Here is a 24,912-nt window from a genome sequence, read left to right as displayed (position 1 = left end):
AACATATTGCGCAACTGCAGGGTCTTGAGACACATGCTAACTCGCAAACTAGAGAGCTAGCGACCTAAACGGTAGCCTACAAGTTATTTCCTTTAAACTTAAATAGCCAAAAACTTACCACTTCCACATGGATAGGGAGGATAACTATTAACAGTTATTTAACCTTTGACATGAACATTAATCAAACTTAATAATTTTTTCTGGGTACATGATACCCACATTTGGCCAGCGGTCCGCGTGTTTGAGACACGTGTTTTTGGAACATGGTAGGAAACCGGAGTACCCGGAGAAAACCCACGCATGCACGGGGAGAACATGCAAACTCCACACAGAGATGGTTGAGGGTGGAATTGAACCCTGGTCTCCTAGCTGTGAGGTCTGCGCGCTAACCACTCGACCGCCGTGCCGCCCCTAGATTATGTCTTATTAGAAAAGAAAATGTTTTCTTTTGCAAAGTCAGTGAAAAAGTTTGGACTCATGGCTGAAAACAAAATCAAAAGTGTGATGATAAGGTTAAAAAATACTTATATGCAAGACTCTTCTATACACACTCAGTAACTGTCAATGTAAGAGTCTAAACAGAGTTAATTTTGGTTGCATTCTTTACGAGATGTGAACAAAAAAAACATACATAAAAGTCTTGAAACTCCTTTGTATGAAAATAGCACTGACGCATATGCGACACAAAGTTACCTTGAAGTAATACAGGATCCGATGGCTTCATAAACGCTATTCAAGTGGTGGCTCCTGTCATTCAGGTATATGTGATTTAATGACTAAATGTTCCTGTATTTAGATAAGTCACATGATCACTGAATATTTGTGCAACGAGCGGCAAAGTTTAATACCTGTCTCTAAAACACTTGTTATTTTTCTGGCAGGAACAGGAAATCCCAGAAATTAGATTTAAGATATGTCCAGTTCGAGATGTCTTCTTTGTCAAAATATTCACCGAGCGGCTGTCAAATTTCAGATTCGCCGTCTTCCATTTATTTTCCAGTGTGACTGATTGAAAGAACAGACAGAAAGCATCCTGGAGAATGGAGACAGCCTTGGCGGACAAAGCAGTTACTCAGCTCAAGAGGGTCTGATGTCCTCAAACTATGTCATTCTTATATAATTATTGCCAAGTCCTTGATCGGTGGGGGCTTCCCTTTGAACTCCCCCCCTCCTGGGTTGCTTCTTGTGGTCGTACATCCTGTCTTGGTACGCTCCTTGTCTGGTTTCTATGGCAATGCCGCCTGTCCAGGGTTGTGTTTGGCCTTCATCTTGGAGATTCTGGAATTGCTTTGTTAACTTTTTCTGAAATATAACTCGCCAGTCGGGCGGCACGGGGGTCGAGTGGTTAGCGTGCAGACCTCGCAGCTAGGAGACCAGGGTTCAATTCCACCCTCGGCCATCTCTGTGTGGAGTTTGCATGTTCTGCCCGTGCATGAGTGGGTTTTCTACAAAAACATGCTAGGTTAATTGGCGACTCCAAATTGTCCATAGGTATGAATGTGAGTGTGAATGGTTGTTTGTCTATATGTGCCCTGTGATTGGCTGGCGACCAGTCCAGGCTCCAGCACCCCCCGCGACCCTCGTGAGGAAAAGCGGTAGAAAATGAATGAATGACTGAATGAACTCACCATTCCTTATTTTAGGATAAGTATGCTAACTTTATTGCCCTTATTAGTTAGTATGCTAACTTTATTGCCCTTATTGAATCACTGACCATGACATATGGGTTAACTATTTATCAAGCAGGAACACTGGCACCTCAGTTAGCAACTATATGATTGTATCTGATGTGACTGATATGTTAACATGCAAAATATCAATTTTTTTTTTATGCCCTTTTGAGAGCCATTTTGATATGGCAGACATTTGATATGAGGCGGCTAATTTATCTGACAAAACAAAATAAATGTCCCCTGAAGTGGATACAAATACTTACTAATAAATACTGACTGACTGAGTAATATTATATTTATGTATACGCACAGCGTGTCCGACATTAATGCACGTTTCCCAGCGAGAGCACGCTAGCTCCAGCAACAGTTTGACAGATATTTTTGCAAAAACAGTCTCATGTGAAATGCTGTTGACAGATGAAAATATTTTTCTTTAGCTGGGAATGACCAAATATAATAACTTCTACCTGAGTTTATTTTGTAAACGGAGTATAAGAGCATAGGGGAGGGCAGAGAGTTTATATATAAGGAAGTCTGCCCCTCTGTGATGTCACAAAGGGGGCAGTTTAACCCCGCCTTTTCAAACTGAGCGTTTTGAGCCATCCAAAACTTTTTTCAGGGCTCACTTCCAAATGCGTAAACTGCATTACTGGCATCGTTTAACACAAGAATACAAATTCTAACTACATTTATAGGTCAGAAAAGTGGAAAAAGCATAATAGATCAGATTTAAACCGATATTACGCTCACTCAATCATGACTACAACTGTGCGCATATATTTTAAAAAGTCATTTAATTAATGCAATCGCTCTTCTAGCAAGTAATTAATGACAGCGAAAAACTTGCACATAAATAATCTGAACAACTCCAAATAAATGTAAATATTCCACAAAGTTGGAGAAATTGCGGTAATACAGCCGAATAAAAGTGACAAATGATGAAAATGGGCCGTGGGCCAAATTCTCAAGTGTGAGTGTGCCCTTATTTTTTTTAACAGAACACAATTAATTGATATGGTTATTGATTTAGTGGGACTAATTTCATTCCGTGCAGTTGTAAACAAGCCTGTGCAAGCTATAAAACACACTGGTGATTTAAAAACAAAACATACAAGCTGTTTCATGGGCGCGGTGTAAGTTTGGGCTGATTTTTAAGATCATTTACACGGCATTGAACATTTAATATATCACTGTGTCGGTTAACAGGAGGGTTATAATGAGCATACAAGTCAGCTGGGGTGGCTTTTTCAGGCTTCTGATGCAATGTTCATGTTTTTTTTTATGTGGGCAGATTTTTTCGTACTAATTTGACCCCTGCGTTTCTTTCTCTGAGATATTGATGCAACAAATTTCTCTGAGGAATTTAAAGAAGAGCAGTTGAAAATCATGGAATAGAGTCAAAAAAAAAAGGTGAAAAAGAAATATGTACTGCTTTGACCTTTAATCTTGGCTGCCTTGGCCGTCTTCTGTTGGAAGTGAGAGTTTGGCTTGCGGAACACGGAATAAAGTATAAATAAAGTTTTATTTTGTGTTTCTTGAAAACAGGATTGAGCCATGCAAGATCTTTTTTTCCCACTGGTTTTAGTACAGTTGCAGGCAGTTCTTACTTTTTTCTTGGAACTCGTGTGTCTCGGGTCCTTGCTCTGCCCTCAGAAGAAACTGTTCTGCTCTCTCATCCTGCACCAACTCTACATGTTCTTTCTGGGGGAAAATCTTGCCACCTTCTGTCTGATCTCCACATCGATACATCTTAAGGTGGACAAAATGAGCATACATGTAACATTTTTTGATACATCTGGCACCTCTGAATAACTCAATCAAGTTAAATGGGACCTGTTAATTTTCAGCCCCTCGTATTGAGTTGTGGACTCCTATAAAACAGCTACACACATTAACTTGCACAGAAAGCTTTCTAGATCTTTCAGAATCTGCACCTATTCTGTCGAAAACTGTGTTTCTTTGGATTTGCTGCTTCCCACCGAAACAATTTACGGCCCTTGGTGTTGAGTTATAGACTCCTATAAAACAGCTACACACAGGAACTTGCACAGAAAGCTTTCTAGATCTTCCAGAATCTGCACCTATTCTGTGGAAACTGTGTTTCTTTGGATTTGCTGCTTCCCACCCAAACAGTTTGGTGTAATTTATTCCCCCAATGGCCTGCATCCGGACCGCCTCCTCCGCTGTGATTGGTCCCACAGCCAAACACTCCCAAGGACTTCTGTAGCAGCTGCTGAACCCCACATTCTAATTGTGTCAGTATAGGAGTTGATAATAAATGAATAAACCTGTTGGAGAGCTACTTGAAAAGTGGTTATGAGCTACTGGTAGCTCACAAGCTACTGGTTGGAGACCCCCTAAAATGTTAAGATTTTGCTGACCAAGACCGAAAGGCAAACTGTCAGAAAAACATCATAGAATTGATAGAGGAGGTGCGGTGCAACGGCTCGCATACCTGGAGTACAGACTGCCGGAGTTGGAACAGTACACCAGAATGAAAGATGTGATTGTCATTGTTCTCCAGATAAAACCTTGGTCATACGCTCCAACAGTGACCGCGGAAACCAAAGTTGTGATGGATGAGCTGGATGTTAGCTCCACAGAGCAACAGGTAGCTGTCATCCACTTCCCGGCCGTCGTCATTAGGTTTGTCGAAAGAAAGTACAAAAACGCACACTACTTAAACATAAATGAGTACCTCAGAAAGCATGATGCAAAAATATTACCAGAAAAGCACATCACCTCAAGAAACAAAACAAAATTGAACACTCTTGGACAACCAACTGCAAAATGTTCATAAAATGAAATGGAACCTCTTATTGACAACATATTCACTAATGACATAAATATCATTTCAGTAAATGGGCTACTTATAAATGTTATCAGTGACCTCCTACCAGTCTTTATTGTCTATAGTGGTAATTACAAGAATTGATAAAAGAGTATTGAAAGTTAAGAAATAGAGTTATAAACGTTACAGATAATACATTTTACTACCAATTACAGTAGTACAGCTATTCATTATTATTTATTTTTATTTATTTATTTATTATTATTATTATTTATTCTCCACATTATTATTATTATTATTATTATTATTATTATTATTATTATTATTATTATTATTATTATTATTATTATTATTATTATTATTATTATTATTTATTATGCGGGAGCCAGGCAACGACACTTGACAATTTCACTGCTGTGATATTGTGCAGTGACAATAAAGAAAGTCTATCTATCTATCTATCTATCTATCTATCTATCTATCTATCTATCTATCTATCTATCTATCTATCTATCTATCTATCTATCTATCTATCTATCTATCTATCTATCTATCTATCTATCTATCTATCTATCTATCTATCTATCTATCTATCTATCTATCTATCTATCTATCTATCTACGTATCTATCTATCTATCTATCTATCTATCTATCTATCTATCTATCTATCTATCGATCCATCCATCCATCCATCCATCCATCCATCCATCCATCATCCTCATCCGTAAGGGAAATCCTCATTGTATTTGAATACTGTTCTGTAGTTATGACGAATAAAGTTTATTTTAAACAACAAACCTCATTACCTTTGTGATTGGTCGGTCTAACAGAGCGACCGCCCCTGCAGCCACTAAGTTTGTACGGTGTTTGTGTACACGGTGGTTCCAAGCCATGATACTGCGTGCTGTCGACTTGCAAAAAGGCGGACAAAATTTGAGGAGCCGTACTTGGCGAGTACAGAATCAGTACGGATTTGGGTGCACGCAGACACGATGTAGCACATTTAGTGAAGGAGGAACTTTGGCTACATGCAGGCTCCAGCAACGGACACAGTGTAGTGGATCGGTGCAGGAAAGACTCTGTGATGTAAGTGTTGTCCCACTGATTGGCTAAAAATGCTCCGAAATCCTGTGCTGTGCGCATTAAAAGATTAATCGTTTCTTTCGTCATTTAAACTGTGTAATCCTCATAAGATGTTTGCCTTGGAAGCGCACCTCAACACGGTGGAAGCCTGCCTTTGCTTGTAGATGGAACACAGCATGGACACGCTCATTTGTGTCGCCATTTGTTATGGTCCTCTGAACAATACATTGTAGAAAAAGTAAGAAAAAAGTGAAGAGTTGATACTAAAAAGTAACGTCTGACAGATCAGACACAGTACACACATAGCTCAATAATAAGCCTTAATATAGCAACCATATTCATTTCAGTCGCTTTTCAATCTCTGTGTAGATTCAATTGAATATGTCATGATTTTAGAATTATTTTATGTTTTTATGGAATGATTTCACTTTGAAATACCTCGTGTATGAATGGTATACGGCCTTGCCTTGCACTGATCCAACAAGTTTTTTCCCCTTGTTACCATGACAATCAGAACTTAGTCTGTAAAATGTGGAGTCAATTGATGACAGCTTGTCACAGACTAAACCAATCGATGCCGACGTTTGTGATCGCTCACCCAACAATCCCATTGCCGGTCGACTTTTCGTACTTTGCTTACACAATTTGCCAGATTGTCACGACGCCTCTCTTGGCAGGAAGTAGCTGCTTTTGCACATTTTTGCTGCAGGGACATTTTGTCTTTGGAACAAACAATCAATGTGGTTAAGTCGGAGTTCTTGGCTCTTTTGCGTGGGAAGAGAAGCCAGGTGAGTTAAATAGTAGTCTAATTGCCATAATGTCACTAAGAGGTTTTGTGTGTGTGAGCATATTGTATTGGAATCAATTGCTTTGCTAAAGTTAAATTAGCATTAGCTTGGTTAATCTGGTGATCTGAATGATACAAAGTGGATTAGCCAGTTGCCTTGCCTGTGGGATCGAATCCACTGATGGCGAGCTAAGGAAGCAAGAACAGGATCCTGGACATTCCCCGCTTTTGGGTCAACTTCCTGTATCTGTGGTCTGGTAGGAGGTTCAGCAGCCTGTTCCAACATCTCTCTTCGCACATTCTGGACAATTTGCACATTTGGATGTTACCTCCTCACTCCATAAATCCCACACGCCACTGTGTGGCCCCACTCATTTGATTTGTGCATCCATCGGGAACCGGAGAACTGGACTGCAGGATGTTGCGGATTAAAAATGTCCACAATATTGTTGGCTGAACTGTGGACATTATTAAAAAAATCATTTGGTACCAGCGTATATAAAAAAAGTACAGTGTTGTATATATGTATGTATGTTCTGTTGTACATTTTATGTTATAATATAATATAATTCACGTTCAGACTTAAATTATTGTGTTGTTCATTATCACCCTCCATAGCCGAACCTAGTCTTCTTTTGGAAATTCTCCATTTATTCATTCATTTTGTGACGCTTATCCTACAACAAGGGTTGTGGGGGTGCTGGAGCCTATCCCAGCTGTCTTCATGCGACAGACGGGGTACACCCTGGACTGGTCGCCAGCTAATCACAGGGCACATATAGACAAACAACCATTCACACTCACATTCATACCTATGGACAATTTGGAGTCGCTAATTAACCTAGCATGTTTTTGGAATGTGGGAGGAAACCGGAGTACATGCAAAGTAAACATAGAGATGGCCGAGGCTGGAATTGAACTCGGGTCTCCTCGCTGTGAGGCCTACGTGCTAACTACTAGACCACCATGCAGCCCAAGATGTGAACACCTATATATTCTTTCATTTTCTACCGCTTATCCTCATGAGGGTTGTGGGGGTGCTGGAGCCTATCCCAGCTGTATTTTATTTTATTTTATTTTATTTTATTTTATTTTATTTTATTTTATTTTATTTTATTTTATTTTATTTTATTTTATTTTATTTTATTTTATTTTATTTTATTTTATTTTATTTTATTTTATTTTATTTTGTTTTATTTTATTTTATTTTATTTTATTTTATTTTATTTTATTTTATTTTATTTTTATTTATATTCATTTTCTACTGCTTATCCCAGCTGTCTTTGGGTACACCCTGGACTGGTCACCAGCCAATCACAGGGCACATATAGACAAACAACCATTCACACTCACATTCATACCTATGGACAATTTTGGAGTCGCCAATTAACCTAGCATGTTTTTGGAATGTGGGAATGCACGGGGAGAACATGCAAACTCCACTTAGAGATGGCCGAGAGTGGAATTGAACTCGGGTCTCCTAGCTGTGAGGCCTGCATGCTAACCACTCATCCTCAATAATCATGATAGTTCATATTGGAGTCTGTAGAACAACACGATTTTTCATGACGTCAAAGTGTTTTGGACACAAGTAAATCTACTGATGTTGATATGTTTATATGAATATTTAGAGTCAGAATTATCTTCAGCAAACTTTGTCAATAGTTGAAATATTTGATTTAAAGGCGTAGGCCAACGTGTAGTGAATTCCGTAGTGATGTCCGTGGAATAGTTTATCCAAGATATTCAGCTGCATGCTAAAGAAACTGTTATTAAACTTGGACTAAAAAAACTAGCCTAGCTTCTGTCTCTTTGCACTGAACTTTTACATCAGCGAAGATACTGAAACTCTTGGTTATGTCGGCATAAGACAGACGTTCCTTATCCTGATCCCTTTGAGGAAGTCCGACGTAGCGCATCAAAGCCGAGGCACTCTGTTATTTCTATTCCTTGGTCAGCAAAGTGGGCATCGACTCTCGGAATCAAAAGAAAAATATCCTGGAAGAATCTGAATGTTAGTCCCTTTTCCAGACTCGATGCCGTAACGGGAATAATCCCACTTTTAACGAGAGCGTGTCCGTGACCCAAACCAACCACACACACCCGAGTGATGTTCCATTTATCATCTGAATCCGTCTTTAATTTGTCTACATCGAGGCAAAACTCCGGAATTACGACGTGTTTCATCATGTACTGCAATGAAAGACAACATTTTTGTCTGATTTCTAAGAATTACTACTGCTTACATGTTTTTCCCAAGGAACTGAAATGCTGTTTAGATCTTTATTTTGTTGGCTCCAGGCTCTCACGATTTGAGACGTCGGCTAAATGGGCCTAATGTGTGCAATATGTCAATAGGCAGTGTCCCCAATTTCAGTCTTGAACATGGCTGCAGCTGAAAGGCTCTGATGTCTCACCTTCAAGCTGCCGAACGGTTGAGAATTGAGACACAAGTGATGTTGATGCGCCCTGACTTCTTAGTATGACACACCGGGGACGTCCTGGGAGTGCAGGGGTCCCTACGGGTTCCTTGTGAAGATGGATCTCATTGAAAATGATTAAACAGTCAAGTCATGCTTTGCTCGCTGCTCGTTTTTCTATGAATATCAAACCGCAGCTTAAATCAACAGGATATGATGTTAAGATGAAAAGGTGCGCCGAGTGTGAAATAGCTCAATGCAAACTCCCCACAAGCCGGTAATTATCTGCTTGAGTGAAGATCAATGTCTGAGATGCATTTTTATTTGTACTGTTTTAGAATAAACTACACGAGTGCAACAGCTAGATACTCATTCATTCATTCATTTTCTACCGCTTTTTCCTCACTAGGGTCGCGGGGGATGCTGGAGCCTATCCCAGCTGTCTTCGGGCGAGAGGCGGGGTACACCCTGGACTGGTCGCCAGCCAATCACAGGGCACATATAGACAAACAACCATTCACACTCACATTCATACCTATGGACAATTTGGAGTGGCCAATTAACCTAGCATGTTTTTGGAATGTGGGAGGAAACCGGAGTACCCGGAGAAAACCCACGCATGCACGGGGAGAACATGCAAACTCCACACAGAGATGGCCGAGGGTGGGAATTGAACCCTGGTCTCCTAGCTGTGAGGTCTGCGCGCTAATCACGAGTCCGCAGTGCCGCCCACAGATAGATACTCATTCATTCATTCATTCATTTTCTACCGCTTTTCCTCACAAGGGTCGCGGGGGGTGCTGGAGCCTATCCCAGCTGTCTTCGGGCGTAAGGCGGGGTACACCCTGGACTGTGGGAGGAAACCGGAGTACCCGGAGAAAACCCACGCATGCACGGGGAGAACATGCAAACTCCACACAGAGATGGCCGAGGGTGGGAAATTGAACCCTGGTCTCCTAGCTGTGAGGTCTGCGCGCTAACCACGAGTCCGCCGTGCCGCCCACAGATAGATACTATTGGAGGAAAAAAAAAAACAAACAACACGGAGAAAGCAGACGCCCAATTAAAAGTTTACCTTCCCCTCATAACAAATAAACAAAATAATATTCAGTCGTTTTTTTTCCATCTGCAACGCCACCGCAGGAGTGTAGGATTTCAAAGTCAAGGCAACACGGGGTCCAAAATGGATTGTAATTAAAGTTGACATCAGGTGACTTGCGCTCCTTCCTTTCTCCTCCACAAGCTTTCATCTAAATGATTCATGCAGAGAACACCGGGGCCTTTCATGCAGTTAGGTCCTCACAAAGGAGTAACAACTAGATGTGCACAAAGCAAGCGTAGACAGATTTACAATGACACCGGCGCGGTGGCTGCTGCACTGCCTTTGCATCAAGTCACGTCACACCGATGCGGAGGCACTCTGCTCGTACTTTTTGAGTCGTTGCTGGGAAATGTGCGGGCGTAAATGGAATAAGGGGGGCTAAAAATAGAAATATAATAAAATCACAAGGCATATAATGAAAACAGAAATGCTCTGTTTCCACATGTGAGCTATTGAACAAGGTGTGACCCGCTGCGAGCCGCACGTGAGTGTTTTGAAAATGAACAATGCTGGAATCTGCGCCATTCAATATTCTTTTCAGCTGGGCAAAATACAAATAAGGCCGAACGACTGCTGAATAGACTTTCGAACATACAGTTCAGTTTGAGCGGAAGGTGCGTCTTAGCGTAACAAGTCTACCTTGAATAAAAGATGAGAGTTCCCTGTCTTTTGTCAACTTATTGTGAACAACACACTACAGAAAATTACATAATGTTTGGCACGGGCATGAAAATAGCTTTGGCAAGAATAGCAGGAACTGAACCGTACGGAGGTGCCTCCTGGCTTTTACTGCAAAAGCAAGTTGGAAAGCAAAGCTGTACTTTGTTGTAGAAAGCCGTGGAAGCACATGGAGGATTTGTTCCCCCGTCCGTCATCTGGTTGTACAAAGTCATTTTCATTCAAACTCTCAGAGGTTATTGTCCTATATCAAAAACAATAACCCTTTTTTTTCATTTTCAATGGAAATTCATCCAGGATTCAGATAATCAGTTCAAAAAATTGTATGTAAGTACAGGTGGTCCTCAGGTTATGGTTACGAGCACCTTGAGTATTTATAGCGAAATTCAAATCTATTGCCATTTATTAAGTTTTTGTGTGTGTGTGTGAAGGCTTTCGTATTTCTAGGTATTTCCCATGATGTCTGTTGTTAGCTAGCTCATATTAACTTGTTTTCTTGTGCTAGAATGCACAGCAAAGGTGAAGAAATATGTGTTCATGTTCATTCATTCATTCATTTTCTACCGCTTTTCCTCACGAGGGTCGTGGGGGTGCTGGAGCCTATCCCAGCTGTCTTTGGGCAAGAGGTGATAAAGATTCTATAACCCTAAGTGCTTTGAAAGTACAAGTTTGCTTCATGTTTTAGACTAAAATGGACGCACAGTACAGAAAACGTCAAATCCCACCCTCGGCCATCTCTGTGTGGAGTTTGCATGTTCTCCCCGTGCATGTGTGGGTTTTCTCCGGGTATTCCGGTTTCCTCCCACATTCAAAAAACATGCTAGGTTAATTGGTGACTCCAAATTGTCCATAGGTATGAATGTGAGTGTGAATGGTTGTTTGTCTATATGTGCCCTGTGATTGGCTGGCGACCAGTCCAGGGTGTACCCAAAGACAGCTGGGATAAGCGGTAGAAAATGAATGAATTAATTAATATTTTAAATTAAATTAAATTAAATTAAATTAAATTAAATTAAATTAAATTAAATTAAATTAAATTAAATTAAATTAAATTAAATTAAATTAAATTAAATTAAATTAAATTAAATTAAATATTCCACAAAGTTAAAATCAAAACCAAATATGTTTTTGTCAAGTAGTTTTATAAAACAAATAAATACTTAACATGAGGATAAAGCTTTATGTACTATTCACATTTTTAAAATCCTAAATTATTAATTATCTTAAAAAATAGCTGCTAAAATATTGATATATCACCCAGCCATAGCCTCCATTTATTGTTGTTATTGACATGTTGACCTTTAACCTTTCACTTATCTGAGTAGGCGTACTTTTCCATCCAAGTCCAACAATAACTTGTCACACTTTCTTAACATTTGACCCAAAACATAATAATAACACCGTGCTATGTGACGATTTTCCAATGTGGAATGATTATACAACGTACAAGATAACAACCCATTAAATGTAAATGTGTTTTATATTTATAATTCAGAGCACCCAAAGGAAACTATAGGTGCAACAGGTTGATATGCCTTCTAAAAGCCACAGGTCAATGGCGGCTCGTCATTGAGCTCCAGTGAACACAGTTTTTGCAGTATCTCCTCCATCCTTTTGAGACACAGTTGGCTGAGCTAAGCGAGGTTTGTTTTGTGGCATGCTGTGACATAATGCAGCCGTCATCTGTCATCTGACATGAAATGAGCAGCAACCAACTTCGTACAATCGCTCGCCTCGGCTGGAGAGTCTTGCTGTAGGATGTTTTCTTCTCTCACTATTCTCTCCGCAGCATCATGTTTGAGTCTAAATGAGACTGACAGTAAATTAATATACACACAAATACACACACAGGACAATTAAATATAGTTTATGAAATTTGGATACCCTAATTTGGTGGATGCATGAAACCATTGCCTGTGGTAAAATGGTTTTGTCTTGTTTCTTCGGTGACCCAAAATTATTTGTTATCATTATTCATATTCTCTTTAAATTAAAGTCAGAAATTTCAACACTCAAGGAGTATTTATATACAGTATATTACTGTATCTTTATCTGTTTACCCATCTCAATTATCTGTATCCGTAATGGGTGCCCGATATGGGTGAAAATACGGTACTGAACAACAATCTTCACACCTATTTTTTGTATTTGCAGAAGTAAATATCTTATATTATATATCATTCATTCATTCATTCATTTTCTACCGCTTTTTCCTCACGAGGGTCGCGGGGGTGCTGGAGCCTATCCCAGCTGTCTTCGGGCGAGAGGCGGGGTACACCCTGGACTGGTCGCCAGCCAATCACAGGGCACAACAACCATTCAAGATAATTAATAATTTAGGATTTTTAAAAATGTGAATATTGCATAAAGCTTTATCGTCATGTTAAGTATTTATGTTTTTTATAAAACTACTACCATATTTGGTTTTGATTTTCACTTTGTGGAAAAAAATATTTTATTTTATTTTATTTTATTTTATTTTATTTTATTTTATTTTATTTTATTTTATTTTATTTTATTTTATTTTATTTTATAGAAAATATTAATTCATTCATTCATTTTCTACCGCTTATCCTCACGAGGGTCGCGGGGGTGCTGGAGCCTATCCCAGCTGTCTTCGGGTACACCCTGGACTTGGTTGCCAGCCAATCACAGGGCACATATAGACAAATAACCATTCACACTCACATTCATACCTATGGACAATTTGGAGTAGCCAATTAACCTAGCATGTTTTTGGAATGTGGGAGGAAACTGGAGTACCCGGAGAAAACCCACACATGCACGGGTAGAACATGCAAACTCCACACAGAGATGGCCGAGGGTGGAATTGAACGCTGGTCTCCTAGCGAACCACTTGACTGCCGTACCGCCCATTATATATCATAAAATATGAAAATAATAAAAATGTTAAGCGTGTTCTGTATGTATTTATATTTATTCACACTGATAATGATACTCTCCCGTTTGTTGAAGTTAGGTTTCTGTTTTAGAAAGATGGTGCCATGAAGAACTAATGCATGTGAACACATCACACCAGGATAAAAGCATCAATATTGTTCAATTAACGTTTATTCTTAAAGTCTAACAGTTGGGCTCACTTTTAATTAAGCAGGGAAGCCAATCTCAGCTTGTGTGCATAATGACAAAGCCAATAGAAGAAGCCTCTGAGCCATGACCAAACTACATTCTCTTTATTGCTCTGACTGGCTTATATTGCTACCGGACTTGCCTGCAGTAAAAGACCCCTAATTTACTTCACACAAACTCTTAAGTACATGCACACTGAGATAGACTGTGTGACTTCTGTTGACACTTTTTATTAGAAGTACAGATGGGGAAAAGTCATTGAGAGGAGAGAGAACCGTGGTTCCATTATGTTCTTCATGAGCCCCGAGACACTTTGCTTCTATTAGCTACCAAGACAAAACTTGTATCAACAAACTTCAGAATTGTGACTATATACAAAATATTCAATAAATACACATGTGTATCCTCGCTAGGGTCGCGGAGCATTCATAATATATTAATATTTGTCATTGACAAACAGTCGAAAACCATCATCTGCAGTCTGAGTCCATTATTGTGCTGCCTACTAGATTTCTAAAGTCTGTGCTGGCCAGTTTGCGACCACAACTCAGTCATCTAGTTAACATCTCCAGACTGGATCATTTCATTATTATTTAATAATGGAGCATTATTAAAAAAAAAAAAAAAAAAAAAACCTTACACTGTATTATGGAAAGCAGGAAGTGAACAAATGTAACAGTTACTGATTGTAAAAGTACCAGATGGAGGGGTAGGATTTAATAAGCTTTGCTTCTTCCTACTCCTTTTGGACATGTGGAACTGTGAACTGATTATGTGATGCATTCAATTGTAATCTGATGCATGTTCAAATGAAATAAAACCATTACCATTACTATTACCATTACCATTACCATTACCATAAACCAATGAAGCCTGTTCAGATGAGGGTCGAAACGTCTTCCTTATACAACCTGAACAGTCCAGTTGCGATTGATTCCATACAATGACCCAGATCAGCGGTCACTAAACTGCAGCCCGCATGCAACATTATGTGTATATATATATATATATATATATATATATATATATATATATATATATATATATATATATATATATATATATATATATATATATATATATATATATATATTCTTCCTACTCCTTTTGGACATGTGGAACTGTCTGTGAATTGATTATGTGATCACTCAATTGTAATGTGATGCATGTTCAAATGAAATAAAACCATTACCATTATTTAATTTTAATTTTAATTTTAATTTTAATTTTAATTTTAATTTTAATTTTAATTTTAATTTTAATTTTAATTTTAATTTTAATTTTAATTTTAATTTTAATTTTTAATTTAATTTAATTTAATTTAATTTAATTTAATTTAATTTAATTTAATTTAATTTAATTTAATTTAATTTAATTTTTATTTTTATTTTTATTTTTATTTTTATTTTTATTTTTATTTTTATTTTTATTTTTATTTTTATTTTTATTTTTATTTTTATTTTTATTTAATATATGTTTTTAGTTTTTATGGACTGGTTTGTGGAATTTTGTGATTTTTAGAATGATTCTATGTTTTTATAGACGTGATTTTTACCCTTCTTTTCTGTAAAGCACAATGAATTGCTTTGCGTATGAATGGTGCTCTATTAACAAACTTGCCTTGCCTTGAAATTGCTAATAAGAAGACAAGTGCTCTTATAGTGCTCAGTAACAGTAACAGTAACAGTAACATTCCTGTCCCTTTAAACTTCAGATTTTCTGAATTGATTTGCAGCAGCTGATCCAAAATAACATGGTGCCAATCTCTGACTTACTTTATTAATGATGGTATTCATCCCCAATGCCAAAATGCATCTCTCTTTATCATTGTTGTTATACTATGTTTTTTATTTTATTGATGGTTTGATTGTGGATTAAGATAGAGGTGTATTAAGTAGATTAAATCCAATGTAGATTAAGGTTTACGTGGCAAATGCACAACCCGCCACTGAGGAGACTTAATTATGGTGGTTTTGTCTGCATCTAATTCACTCCTTTCTCGCTGAGCGATAGAACGGCTCAACAAAGAGGCTCCTAAAAGACTCCAAATTTTAATTACTGCGATTAGACTGTTCTCTCTTTGAATTCATGAAGTAGTTTCTATTTTAAATGCGTGCATATACAACAGGCGCTGCAGGGGTTACAGGCAGCTACTTCAGGGGGGAAATGCCGAGGTACAGGTACACCTGATTGTCACACGGCTTAATTAGCAGAAAGATGAACCCTGTCAGACCTGCTGCTTGTGTTCTTAGCAGGAAAACTTCAAATACAAAACTTATATTCATGCATTCATTTTTTACCGCTTTTCCTCACGAGGGTCACGGGGGGTGCTGGAGCCTATCCCAGCTGTCTTCAGGCGAGAGGCGGGGTACACCCTGGACTGGTCGCCAGCCAATCACAGTGCACATATAGACAAACAACCATTCATACTCATATTCATACCTATGGATGATTTGGAGTCGCCAATTAACCTAGCATGTTTTTGGAATGTGGGAGGAAACCGGAGTACATGCAAAGTAAACATAGAGATGGCTGAGGCTGGAATTGAACTTGGGAAATATGTGTTAATGTTTCACATAACAATTGTGACAGATGGGCAAAATTCCAAAAAAGTGCAGTTCCCTTTTAATACAAAAATGTACATGCTGGTTCATATTATGGTTACATTAAATAGTGGTTGCTGTGATTGTTTATTGCATTGAAATGTGCCTGACACTCTCAAAAACCTGAGGTTTTGGTAACATGTGTGCACTGCATGCCTGTCAGCCATTGCGCCGGGTACGAATACAGAGAGAATAGACCAGGTCGGAGCTGGCAAGCTTTCAGCGCACCTTCGGCGCACCAAGCTGAAAAATATGGGCACCACGCCCATCTCGGTGCAGCCCCAGTCTACCAGATTACCAAATTGACTGCGCACTGTGGTGCACTGGATAAAAGTACCATTAAAAGTACGGGGTGCGCCACGCTCCACCACCCTTTCGCCATGAAAATCCAGCCCCAAATATGTGACATTCATTATCATCTAATGTGTCAGATTGAAAGGTATGAAATGTATTCTTGTTAATATAGCCTTATCTCGTTGAAAAATTGAAATGCAAGCACAGTGGCTGAACACCGGAGATAAAACACACAGGCAATGAGAGTGGGTCCAGGAGGAATATTATTCATAAAGAAGATGAAGTGATAATACCAGCAAGCATTCTGTTAGTGGCTACACTTCTGCTCAGTGGCAGAAAAATCTCCAATGTTCTCCACTATTACAATAAGCTGCCTCCACTCTACAGGAGCACTGAGTTTGAAGAGATAAACAAATGCGTGATGTAAATACTCTCAACAGTGAAGATGCTCCTCTTCTCTTTTCTCTTTGTGATTAGCATTTCAAACAGTGCTTGTTTTGCATGGGGGTGCAGGATTGTCTGCATGCTTGTCTGGTGGCCTGTCCAATCCATGGAGTTGAAAAGTGTGTGTGTGTGTTTGAGTACTAGTCCAAAGGGAACTGACCTCTTTATAGAAATTAAAGTGAGTCTTAAGTATTATAAGTATGTTGTTCTACACAATAATACATTTTCCGGTATTTATGCTTGACAAAATCGACAAATTCTGCTTTCTAGCATGTGACTCCGAACCTAGCGAATATCTCAATAATGTTCTCAGTTCATCCACTTTGTCAAATAAACTCTCACAGGAACTGACTGTTTGGATTGGAACAAGGCGCCGCTTCATTTTATCTTTGCTAATAAATTGTTCACTCCGTGGGATTAACCCAGACCAAATTTGTGTTCAAGACAAAGGATATTTAAATAATGAGTTCCTGCGGTTTAATGTGAAGCAGGAAATATCTAATTAAATATATATTATTTTAAGCTCTAACAGTCCTCGGGGGTCCAGAGTTACTTTAGATGACTGCTCCAAGCAAGGGGCGGTGCTCTGATTGGTTGGACCGAGATGATGCATTCTTACCGTGACACCTAAAAAAAAAACAAAAAAAACAAAAGAGCTATAATTAGTTTTATAATGAACATATGCGTGCCCTGTGATTGAATGGTGCAATCCAGGATGTACCGCAACTCTTGCTCATACGTCAGCTGGAATTTTGATATGAGATATAAAAGTGCTTTTTATATGTTATTTTTTTCTGCAACTTTTCTACCATTTTTGTGGACTTAAGGCAGTGGTCCCCAAACTAAGGCCCGGGGGCCAGACACGGCCCGCTTCCACATTTGACCCGGCCCCCTGAACAATAAAGCATGGTAATTTTTCTGTCATAGAACTGGAAATGGTAACTTATTGTGAGCAACGTTACTACAAACACACTTTGCCCCAGTCATAGAACATAAACAAACAAATGACCCTGACCCTGAACCTGGTCCCCCTTCAGAGGAGGGAAAAGTCATGTGGCCCTCACTGGAAAAAGTTTGGGGACCCCTGACTTAAGGGATATTTCCATTTTTTTTTTTTTTTTACATGAAATTGTATGACATCCCCAGCTATAGTCTGACAATGATCATCATTTGAAACCACCTAAGAGCCAAACCATTCCTCTCTGAACATCTCACCTCCTTTAGAGGATAAATACAGGTAGATTGGATCTTGCACCAAGTTCTTAGACTCGACTGGTGAGCATAAAAATTAAAAAAAAAAAAAAAAAACCTTAAACTGTATTATGGAAAGCAGGAAGTGAACAAATGTAACAGTTACTGATTGTAAAAGTACCAGATGGAGGGGTAGGATTTAATAAGATTTCTTTCTTCCTACTCCTTTTGGACATGTGGAACTGTGAACTGATTACGTGATGCATTCAATTGCAATCTGATGTTCAAATGAAAACCATTACCATTACCATAAACCAACAAAGCCTGTTCAGATGAGGGTCAAAACATCTTCCTATACAACCTGAACATCACAGTTGCGATTGATTCCATACAATGACCCAGATCAGTGGTCACTAAACTGCAGCCCGCATGCAACATTATGTCCGACCCCCCTGAACAATACCAGAGACGCTGTTTTTTTTTTTTTTTCAAAGCCTGTTTAATGCTTGCCATATTCGTGAGTTCCGCGTATATGAAGGCCATTTATACTTGCCGCACATTCCACGCAGCTCTGTTGGACAAGTATCCCCGAGTATCCCTTTATACTCGCCGCATGGTCCGCCAGGCTCTGATACTTTCTGCACGGATGAAAGAGGCTTAATACAGCCTTAATACTCGCATAGAACGTGACATTCTATTCCATCCTATCTGCAGTATCTTTTTTTTTCCTGTGAAGATCCCGGGAGGGGTTATTAACATTTGTGATATGTGGCTTTCTTGAAAACAATAAATGTTTCAGAGAAAGGAAAAGTTAAAAAAAAATTTGGGGGACCCCTGACCTGGATGAATGAGAATATTCACAGGCTTACAAATGACTAGAAATGACTACACTTCACAACTGGCGGGTAATTCTGAAAGCAAAATCTGTGATCCCCTGCTGTTATCCCAAAATGGCAAACTGCTCATAACACTTTGCACTTAAAGATAATTTATTGTGTTATGTGCATTCACTTAAAGGGATGCTTTCTTATGCTTTTTCCACTTTTCTGACCTATAAATGTACTTCGAATGTTGTGTTTCCCACTGTCTCGCAAAAAAAAAAAATGTGTAATGACCACATTTCCACTATCGATGATTGTCTGCAGTTACTAAACGCTTAGCTTCTGAGCTCCACGGCCCCACCGATGCCTCTGACAAAGTGTGTCCGACAATGAGTGCTCCTCCTTCAGGCAGGTGAGGTTGCAGGCAGCGCCCAGATTATCTGGCTTCTCTTGAGCTCCACTGCACCAACGGTGTCTACGTTACCACTTCGGGTCTCCAACCAGTTGCTCATGAGCTGCCAGTAGCTCGGAAAAATTAGCTCCCCAAAGACTTTATTCATTTAGTATCAACTCATATACCAACAAAATTAGAAACTGTAGTTTGCAGTAGTCAGGAAGTACTTGGGAGTGTGACCAAGTGCGCATATTTGGAGACAGGCGGTGGGGGGATTCAATTAAAACTGACCGTTTTAGCAGGAAGCACAAATCGAAGGAAACACAGTCTGGAATAGGTGCAGATTCTGGAAGATCTATAACGTTTTCTGTGTGGGTTATTGTGTGTAGCTGCTTTATAGTAGTCCTCGGCTCAATACAAAAGGTTGGAACATTTGCATAATAGGTCCTTTCAACATTTTTTGTAGCAAACCTGCTGTGCAATCAGTTAGCAAAAGAGGAAATCAAGCAGGAAAAAGAGCGAGGGGCGGATTTAGCCAGTGGTTAGCATAAATTACATTTGCCTTTTTTCATTCTGTGGTTGGATGGTATATAGTGGAACTTGGCAAGACGAGTGGGTTTCTTTCGATCAAGATGTTCACGCCGCATGTGCTTGCCTGCCACTGCGTCACAAAGGATCCATAACAAGCCAACAAAGGGGTCATTTTTGAGAAAGCATGTTTCTAAATGTGGTGCCGCTTTCCATTGGCCGTCAGATTTAATTACACGGGTTTTAGTGCGCAGTATTAGTTTACAGCTTTTTCTCGTGTTTGTCCTCTTGGCCCCATCATTCAGCAGATTATAGAATTAGGTTTTGTGAGCCCACTGTGTCTGCTGGAGAGCAGAGACGGCCGCTGGGAGCAGTGATCACTGTGATTCGTCTTCGCTTTCAAATGGAGAGCTTATGGTGTAATAAGCACTGCGGATGATTTTTTATTTATTTATTTATTTATTTTTGCATTGAAGTAATGCAAAAAGGTGTGGGGGATTTTTCCAATCCACTGTGCTCAAGCATGTCGAAAACAAATAGATTTGGTGTTGTTTGACATGGAGAACAACAACTTTCCCCTCACCTTGGTGGTCTTGACTTTGTTCCCAGAGATGCACGACCAGCCAGTCAGATCGGGAAGAACTCGGCACTCCTCCCCTTCCACGCATGGCTTCATTTTACACCACCACTTCTGATGCACGATTGAAGCTGCAGGAAGATGTGATAATAATATATTAACACTGTTGAAATTGAAGTAATTCAATTTGATGTTAAATTTGCATTATGGGTAAACTGATAATGCTGCTGTAAAAATACAATACGTCCCAGTTAGCATGTTTTTTAATCATTCATTCATTTTTTCCTCACAAGGGTCGCGGTGCTGGAGCCTATCCCAGCTGTCTTTTGGGCGAGAGGCGGGGTACACCCTGGACTGGTCGCCAGCCAATCACAGGGCACATATAGACAAACAACCATTCACACTCACATTCATACCTATGGACAATTTGGAGTCGTCAATTAACCTAGCATGTTTTTGGAATGTGGGAGGAAACCGGAGTACCCGGAGAAAACCCACGCATGCACAGGGAGAACATGCAAACTCCACACAGAGATGGCCGAGGGTGGAATCGAACCCTGGTCCTCCTAGCTGTGAGGTCTGCCTGCGCACTTTTTTAATCAATATTGGAAAAATACAAACTTTTGCCTAAGCTTGCATACATTTTCCAAGTAGCGTACATTATGGCACATATTTTGTTGTGTTATTAATACACGGCGTGACTGCAAATTTATTTTTATCACCAACCATACTTGTAGCCGATTATTAGCTTGCTAACACACAGAAACAGGAACTGAAAATCAGGTCCTTTGCCTGTCGATGATGTCAAAGCGGTGTTGCAATAATAGTTTTACCTGTATAAAATAACTGTAAATGCATATAAGTGAATGAATGAATGGATCAATGCTGGCACTCGTAGCTTTATTTGGCTACATTTTAGGTTAATGAGACGAGATCCATGTTTATCTCGCTGTCACATTGTGTCTTTGGCAACGATATTACGCAACATTACATTAAGAACACAGTTGGACTCAATGGAGTGTATGAATAACACAACAAGAGTTTGCTGACGTTGGACGAGTGGTTAGCGCACAGGCCACACAGCTAGGAGACCATGGTTCGATTCCACCCTCGGGCATCTCTGTGTGGAATTTGCATGTTCTCCCCGTGCATGCGGGTACTCCGGTTTCCTCCCACATTCCAAAAACATGCTAGGTTAATTAGCAACTCCAAATTGTCCATAGGTATGAATGTGAGTGTGAATGGTTGTTTGTCTATATGTGCCCTGTGATTGGCTGGCCACCAGTCCAGGGTGTACCCCGCCTCTCGCCTGAAGACAGCTGGGATAGGCTCCAGCACCCCCGCGACCCTCGTGAGGAAAAGCGGTAGAAAATGAACGATGAATGTGCCCTGTGATTGGCTGGCGACCAGTCCAGGATTCACCCGGCCTCTTGCCTGAAGACAGCTGGGGTAGGCTCCAGCAGGCCCGCCACCCTTGTGAGGATTAGCGGTAAAATATGAATCAATTAATTAATTATTTTGCTGGCTATACAATGGACGCCAACCGAGACTAAGTTTTGCCGTAACTTTTCAACACACAAAACACACTAACTGGGACGTACACTAACTGAGGTTCCACTGAATAAAACTAGCAAATAACACTACTGTATTTTTTTTGTTGGTTCGTGTGCCACAGTCCACACGGAAACAGTAGCCCCATGTTTAAGGCAGCGACTTAAACTGTGCGTGTTTTGCTTTAAAGACCATTTAGAAGATAAAATAACCTTCAACACAAGAGGGCAGTGCCCTTGTTGTCCCGGCTACATGTCCTGGGAAACAAGAACACTTGACTGTCTGAGAGCGCTCTTCAATCTTGTTCTTGTTGCAGCATCGATGAGCCGCAACCACTTCACAAGTCCCCGTCCTCTCCCTCGATGACCCTTTAAGAGGAGAATGTGGAAAAAAAGGAGGTCATTAGTCATACAGTTTAAGCATTATGGTTTGGAACTAGAAAAAGATGTGTGTCTTATCTAGAAAAATGTGGTTATTTATGGTCCAAATGATTAAAAAAATAAAAAAATGGTGCCAGATTTTTTTTTGTCAAAGCTACAGCACCATCAAGTGGATGAAAACCATCAGCACTCATTGACCGGAGACAACTACAATGTGCATATTCATGGTGGTGCATTCAGTCCAGCTGGGATAAAGTAGGCTCAAGCATACCCACAACCCACAAGTGAGTACATGCATTTCAAGTGCATCAACTGGATGTTGTTGTTGATTATGACTCCGCATATGATTCATATGGATGCACGCTGAATTGACTTTAAATTGGGGTTCAGCCAAGCAGAGAGATAAAGAGAGAGAAACCGTTGGAGTCTGGCTGGTGCCTGCACGGCTGGCAACACTCACAGGGACCCGAGATTAAATTCTAATTGCATTGAAAAAAATAAACGATAGCAACGATAGAGGAAAAATATGTGGTACTTTTGTGCTCTGGGAGGATGTCACGGAGTTTGCTGAAGCATCGTGCATTTTGACAAGTGGTGGTTATGCAAAGGGAATTGGACTCTCAAACTGAATCAGGAACTTAAGCAGGTGACCAGCTACCTTAATGAGTCCCCCCGGGTTGTTCATTGGTCTGGTTGGAGACAGGGACTCATACCTGTCAGTTCCTTGGAGCTTTGGTTGCCAGTGGACTCTTGCTGGCTGCACAAGCTCACAAAGCATAGAAGAAGGAGACCCCAGTGGAGCGCTCTCATCAAAACAATAGCCAGGGTCATCTTACCTGCACACACACACACATACACACACAAAAAGAGTACATTTTAACCATATTAAATAATGTAATCACTGGTGCTCCTGCATGTCTCCCAATGTGCTCATGGATGAGTGTCCCATCAAGGCCAAATCACGAAAATGCCAACGAAAGCCTGACGGAAGAGACTCCTTGCTCTCGTTTCTGAGTCACAATACCGCTTCAGGCTGGAAGCAAGTGTGTGCTCTACAGGATCGACTCTGTAAACAAGTCCGAATCCACGAATCATGCGTGAACAGGAATGCCAAAATGCCACATTACAGCATAAAAAGCATAAACACTTCCTTAAGTTATTATCATGTCATTATCAGTTATAAATCATGAATTAAATGTAGTATATGCAATCCAAATTACAACAAAACTATCTTATATGTAATAGTAGTCAGAAATAAACAAGTCACTGGAATGATAACAGCCAAATTATTACCATTATTACCATTAGAATAAATCTATACTTACTTCTGCCACTGCTCTTTAGTGACAACACAAATGACTTTTCAAGCTTCCATTTGTGTCCTTCAGAATTAACATCATGGAAAACTTTGTTTCAGCAAAGCTTTGTAGCAGATGTTGCTCCACTTTCACAAAGAAAAAAAGAGAAAAAAGTCCTAAAAAAAAAAAATTAAAAAAAAAAGGCAAAGAAGAAGAAAGACGGCAAAGCGTGTGCTGCACTTTCACACATGAGCTCCTCTCCTCTGGGATGACGCCGGCCCAACAAAGCCTGCCAGCTTCCCCCAGGCGGGAGAATGAGAACTTAATCAAGACAGGGGCCATCTGTCTCCTACACAATGTGCGCCCACTTTCATTAGCGCCTAAGAAGCTTAAAGTGCATCATAGTGTTGACATGGTGTCAACAGTGTGGTCGCCGAGCATGGGAGAAGGGTGAGGAGGTCTGAAATACTGGAACAGGACCAAATCCTTAATAGACATGCAAATATTGTCCAGTTCCATTAACCACAATAAAACTTTGGCTGGAACACCAATATTGTTGTTTGGGTTTTTCTAAATTAATGGATGCTTTTTACTTACGTGTATTTGGATTTGACTTATTATGGTGTGGTTAAGTTTATTTACATTAATCTACCAAATGGAAAACGTGTGAAAGTATTAGTGAACTTCTAGGTTATCAACAGGGTGACCATATTTTGATGACTAAAAACCAAGACACCGCAAATTGAGATACTCAAGATTTACTCAAAGATGCCTTAGAATTAAATACATTTAAAGTGGATCGATTTTTTTCCACTTTTCTAATTGATAAATGTTTTTAAAATGTTGTATTCCAGTGTTTAACTATGCCAAAGTTTCAGATAATGAGGTTTGTGTATTTGGAAGTGAGCCCTGAACAACTCCTATACTATAAAAGCAATCTTCACTCGCTAAATGTACTGCAAAAAAGGCCAGTAAGGATAATTCATAATGCCGCCTACAGAGAACATACTAACTCCTTATTTCTAAAATCACAAATACTTAAACTTGCTGATATAGTTCATCTTCAAACAGCTAAAATAATGCATAAGGCTAAAAACAACCATAAGCTTTGCTTCTTCCTACTCCTTTTTGGACATTTGGAACTGTGAACTGATTATGTGATACACTCAATTGTAATCTGATGCATGTTCAAATGAAATAAAACCA

General features: G+C 39.6%; 1 protein-coding gene across 3 annotated transcripts; it reads right to left on the bottom strand.

Moving 5' to 3' along the window:
• Positions 1-1,671: 1,671 nt before the first annotated feature.
• On the bottom strand, positions 1,672-24,058 carry LOC131104214 (chemokine-like protein TAFA-4). Of its 3 annotated transcripts, none has more exons than XM_058051168.1 (5): positions 23,734-24,058; positions 23,122-23,244; positions 22,241-22,396; positions 20,484-20,608; positions 1,672-3,422 (listed from the first exon to the last, which is right to left on the bottom strand). In XM_058051168.1, the coding sequence occupies exons 2-5, from the start codon at positions 23,237-23,239 to the stop codon at positions 3,255-3,257; spliced, it is 567 nt and encodes a 188-aa protein (XP_057907151.1). In that variant the 5' UTR covers positions 23,240-23,244; positions 23,734-24,058; the 3' UTR covers positions 1,672-3,254. The 3 variants fall into 3 exon arrangements, with proteins under 3 accessions (XP_057907151.1, XP_057907153.1, XP_057907152.1); XM_058051170.1 differs by lacking the exon at positions 1,672-3,422 and adding an exon at positions 15,085-17,593 and having other exon boundaries at positions 23,734-23,996; XM_058051169.1 differs by lacking the exon at positions 1,672-3,422 and adding an exon at positions 18,589-18,795.
• Positions 24,059-24,912: the final 854 nt, after the last annotated feature.

The sequence above is a fragment of the Doryrhamphus excisus genome, chromosome 16 (assembly GCF_030265055.1).
Source record: "Doryrhamphus excisus isolate RoL2022-K1 chromosome 16, RoL_Dexc_1.0, whole genome shotgun sequence".
Lineage (NCBI taxonomy): Eukaryota > Metazoa > Chordata > Actinopteri > Syngnathiformes > Syngnathidae > Doryrhamphus > Doryrhamphus excisus.
This window is presented reverse-complemented; position numbering and strand designations above follow the sequence as displayed.

Coding starts and splice junctions, on each gene's coding strand:
- LOC131104214 (XM_058051168.1), bottom strand. CDS start 23,239: ATGACCCTGGCTATTGTTTTGATGAGAGCGCTCCACTGGGGTCTCCTT. Junction 22,397..23,121: donor AAGCTCCAAGGAACTGACAG/GTATGAGTCCCT, acceptor CTCCTCTTAAAG/GGTCATCGAGGGAGAGGACG. Junction 3,423..20,483: donor ACAAAGTCAAGACCACCAAG/GTGAGGGGAAAG, acceptor GTCCACCTTAAG/ATGTATCGATGTGGAGATCA.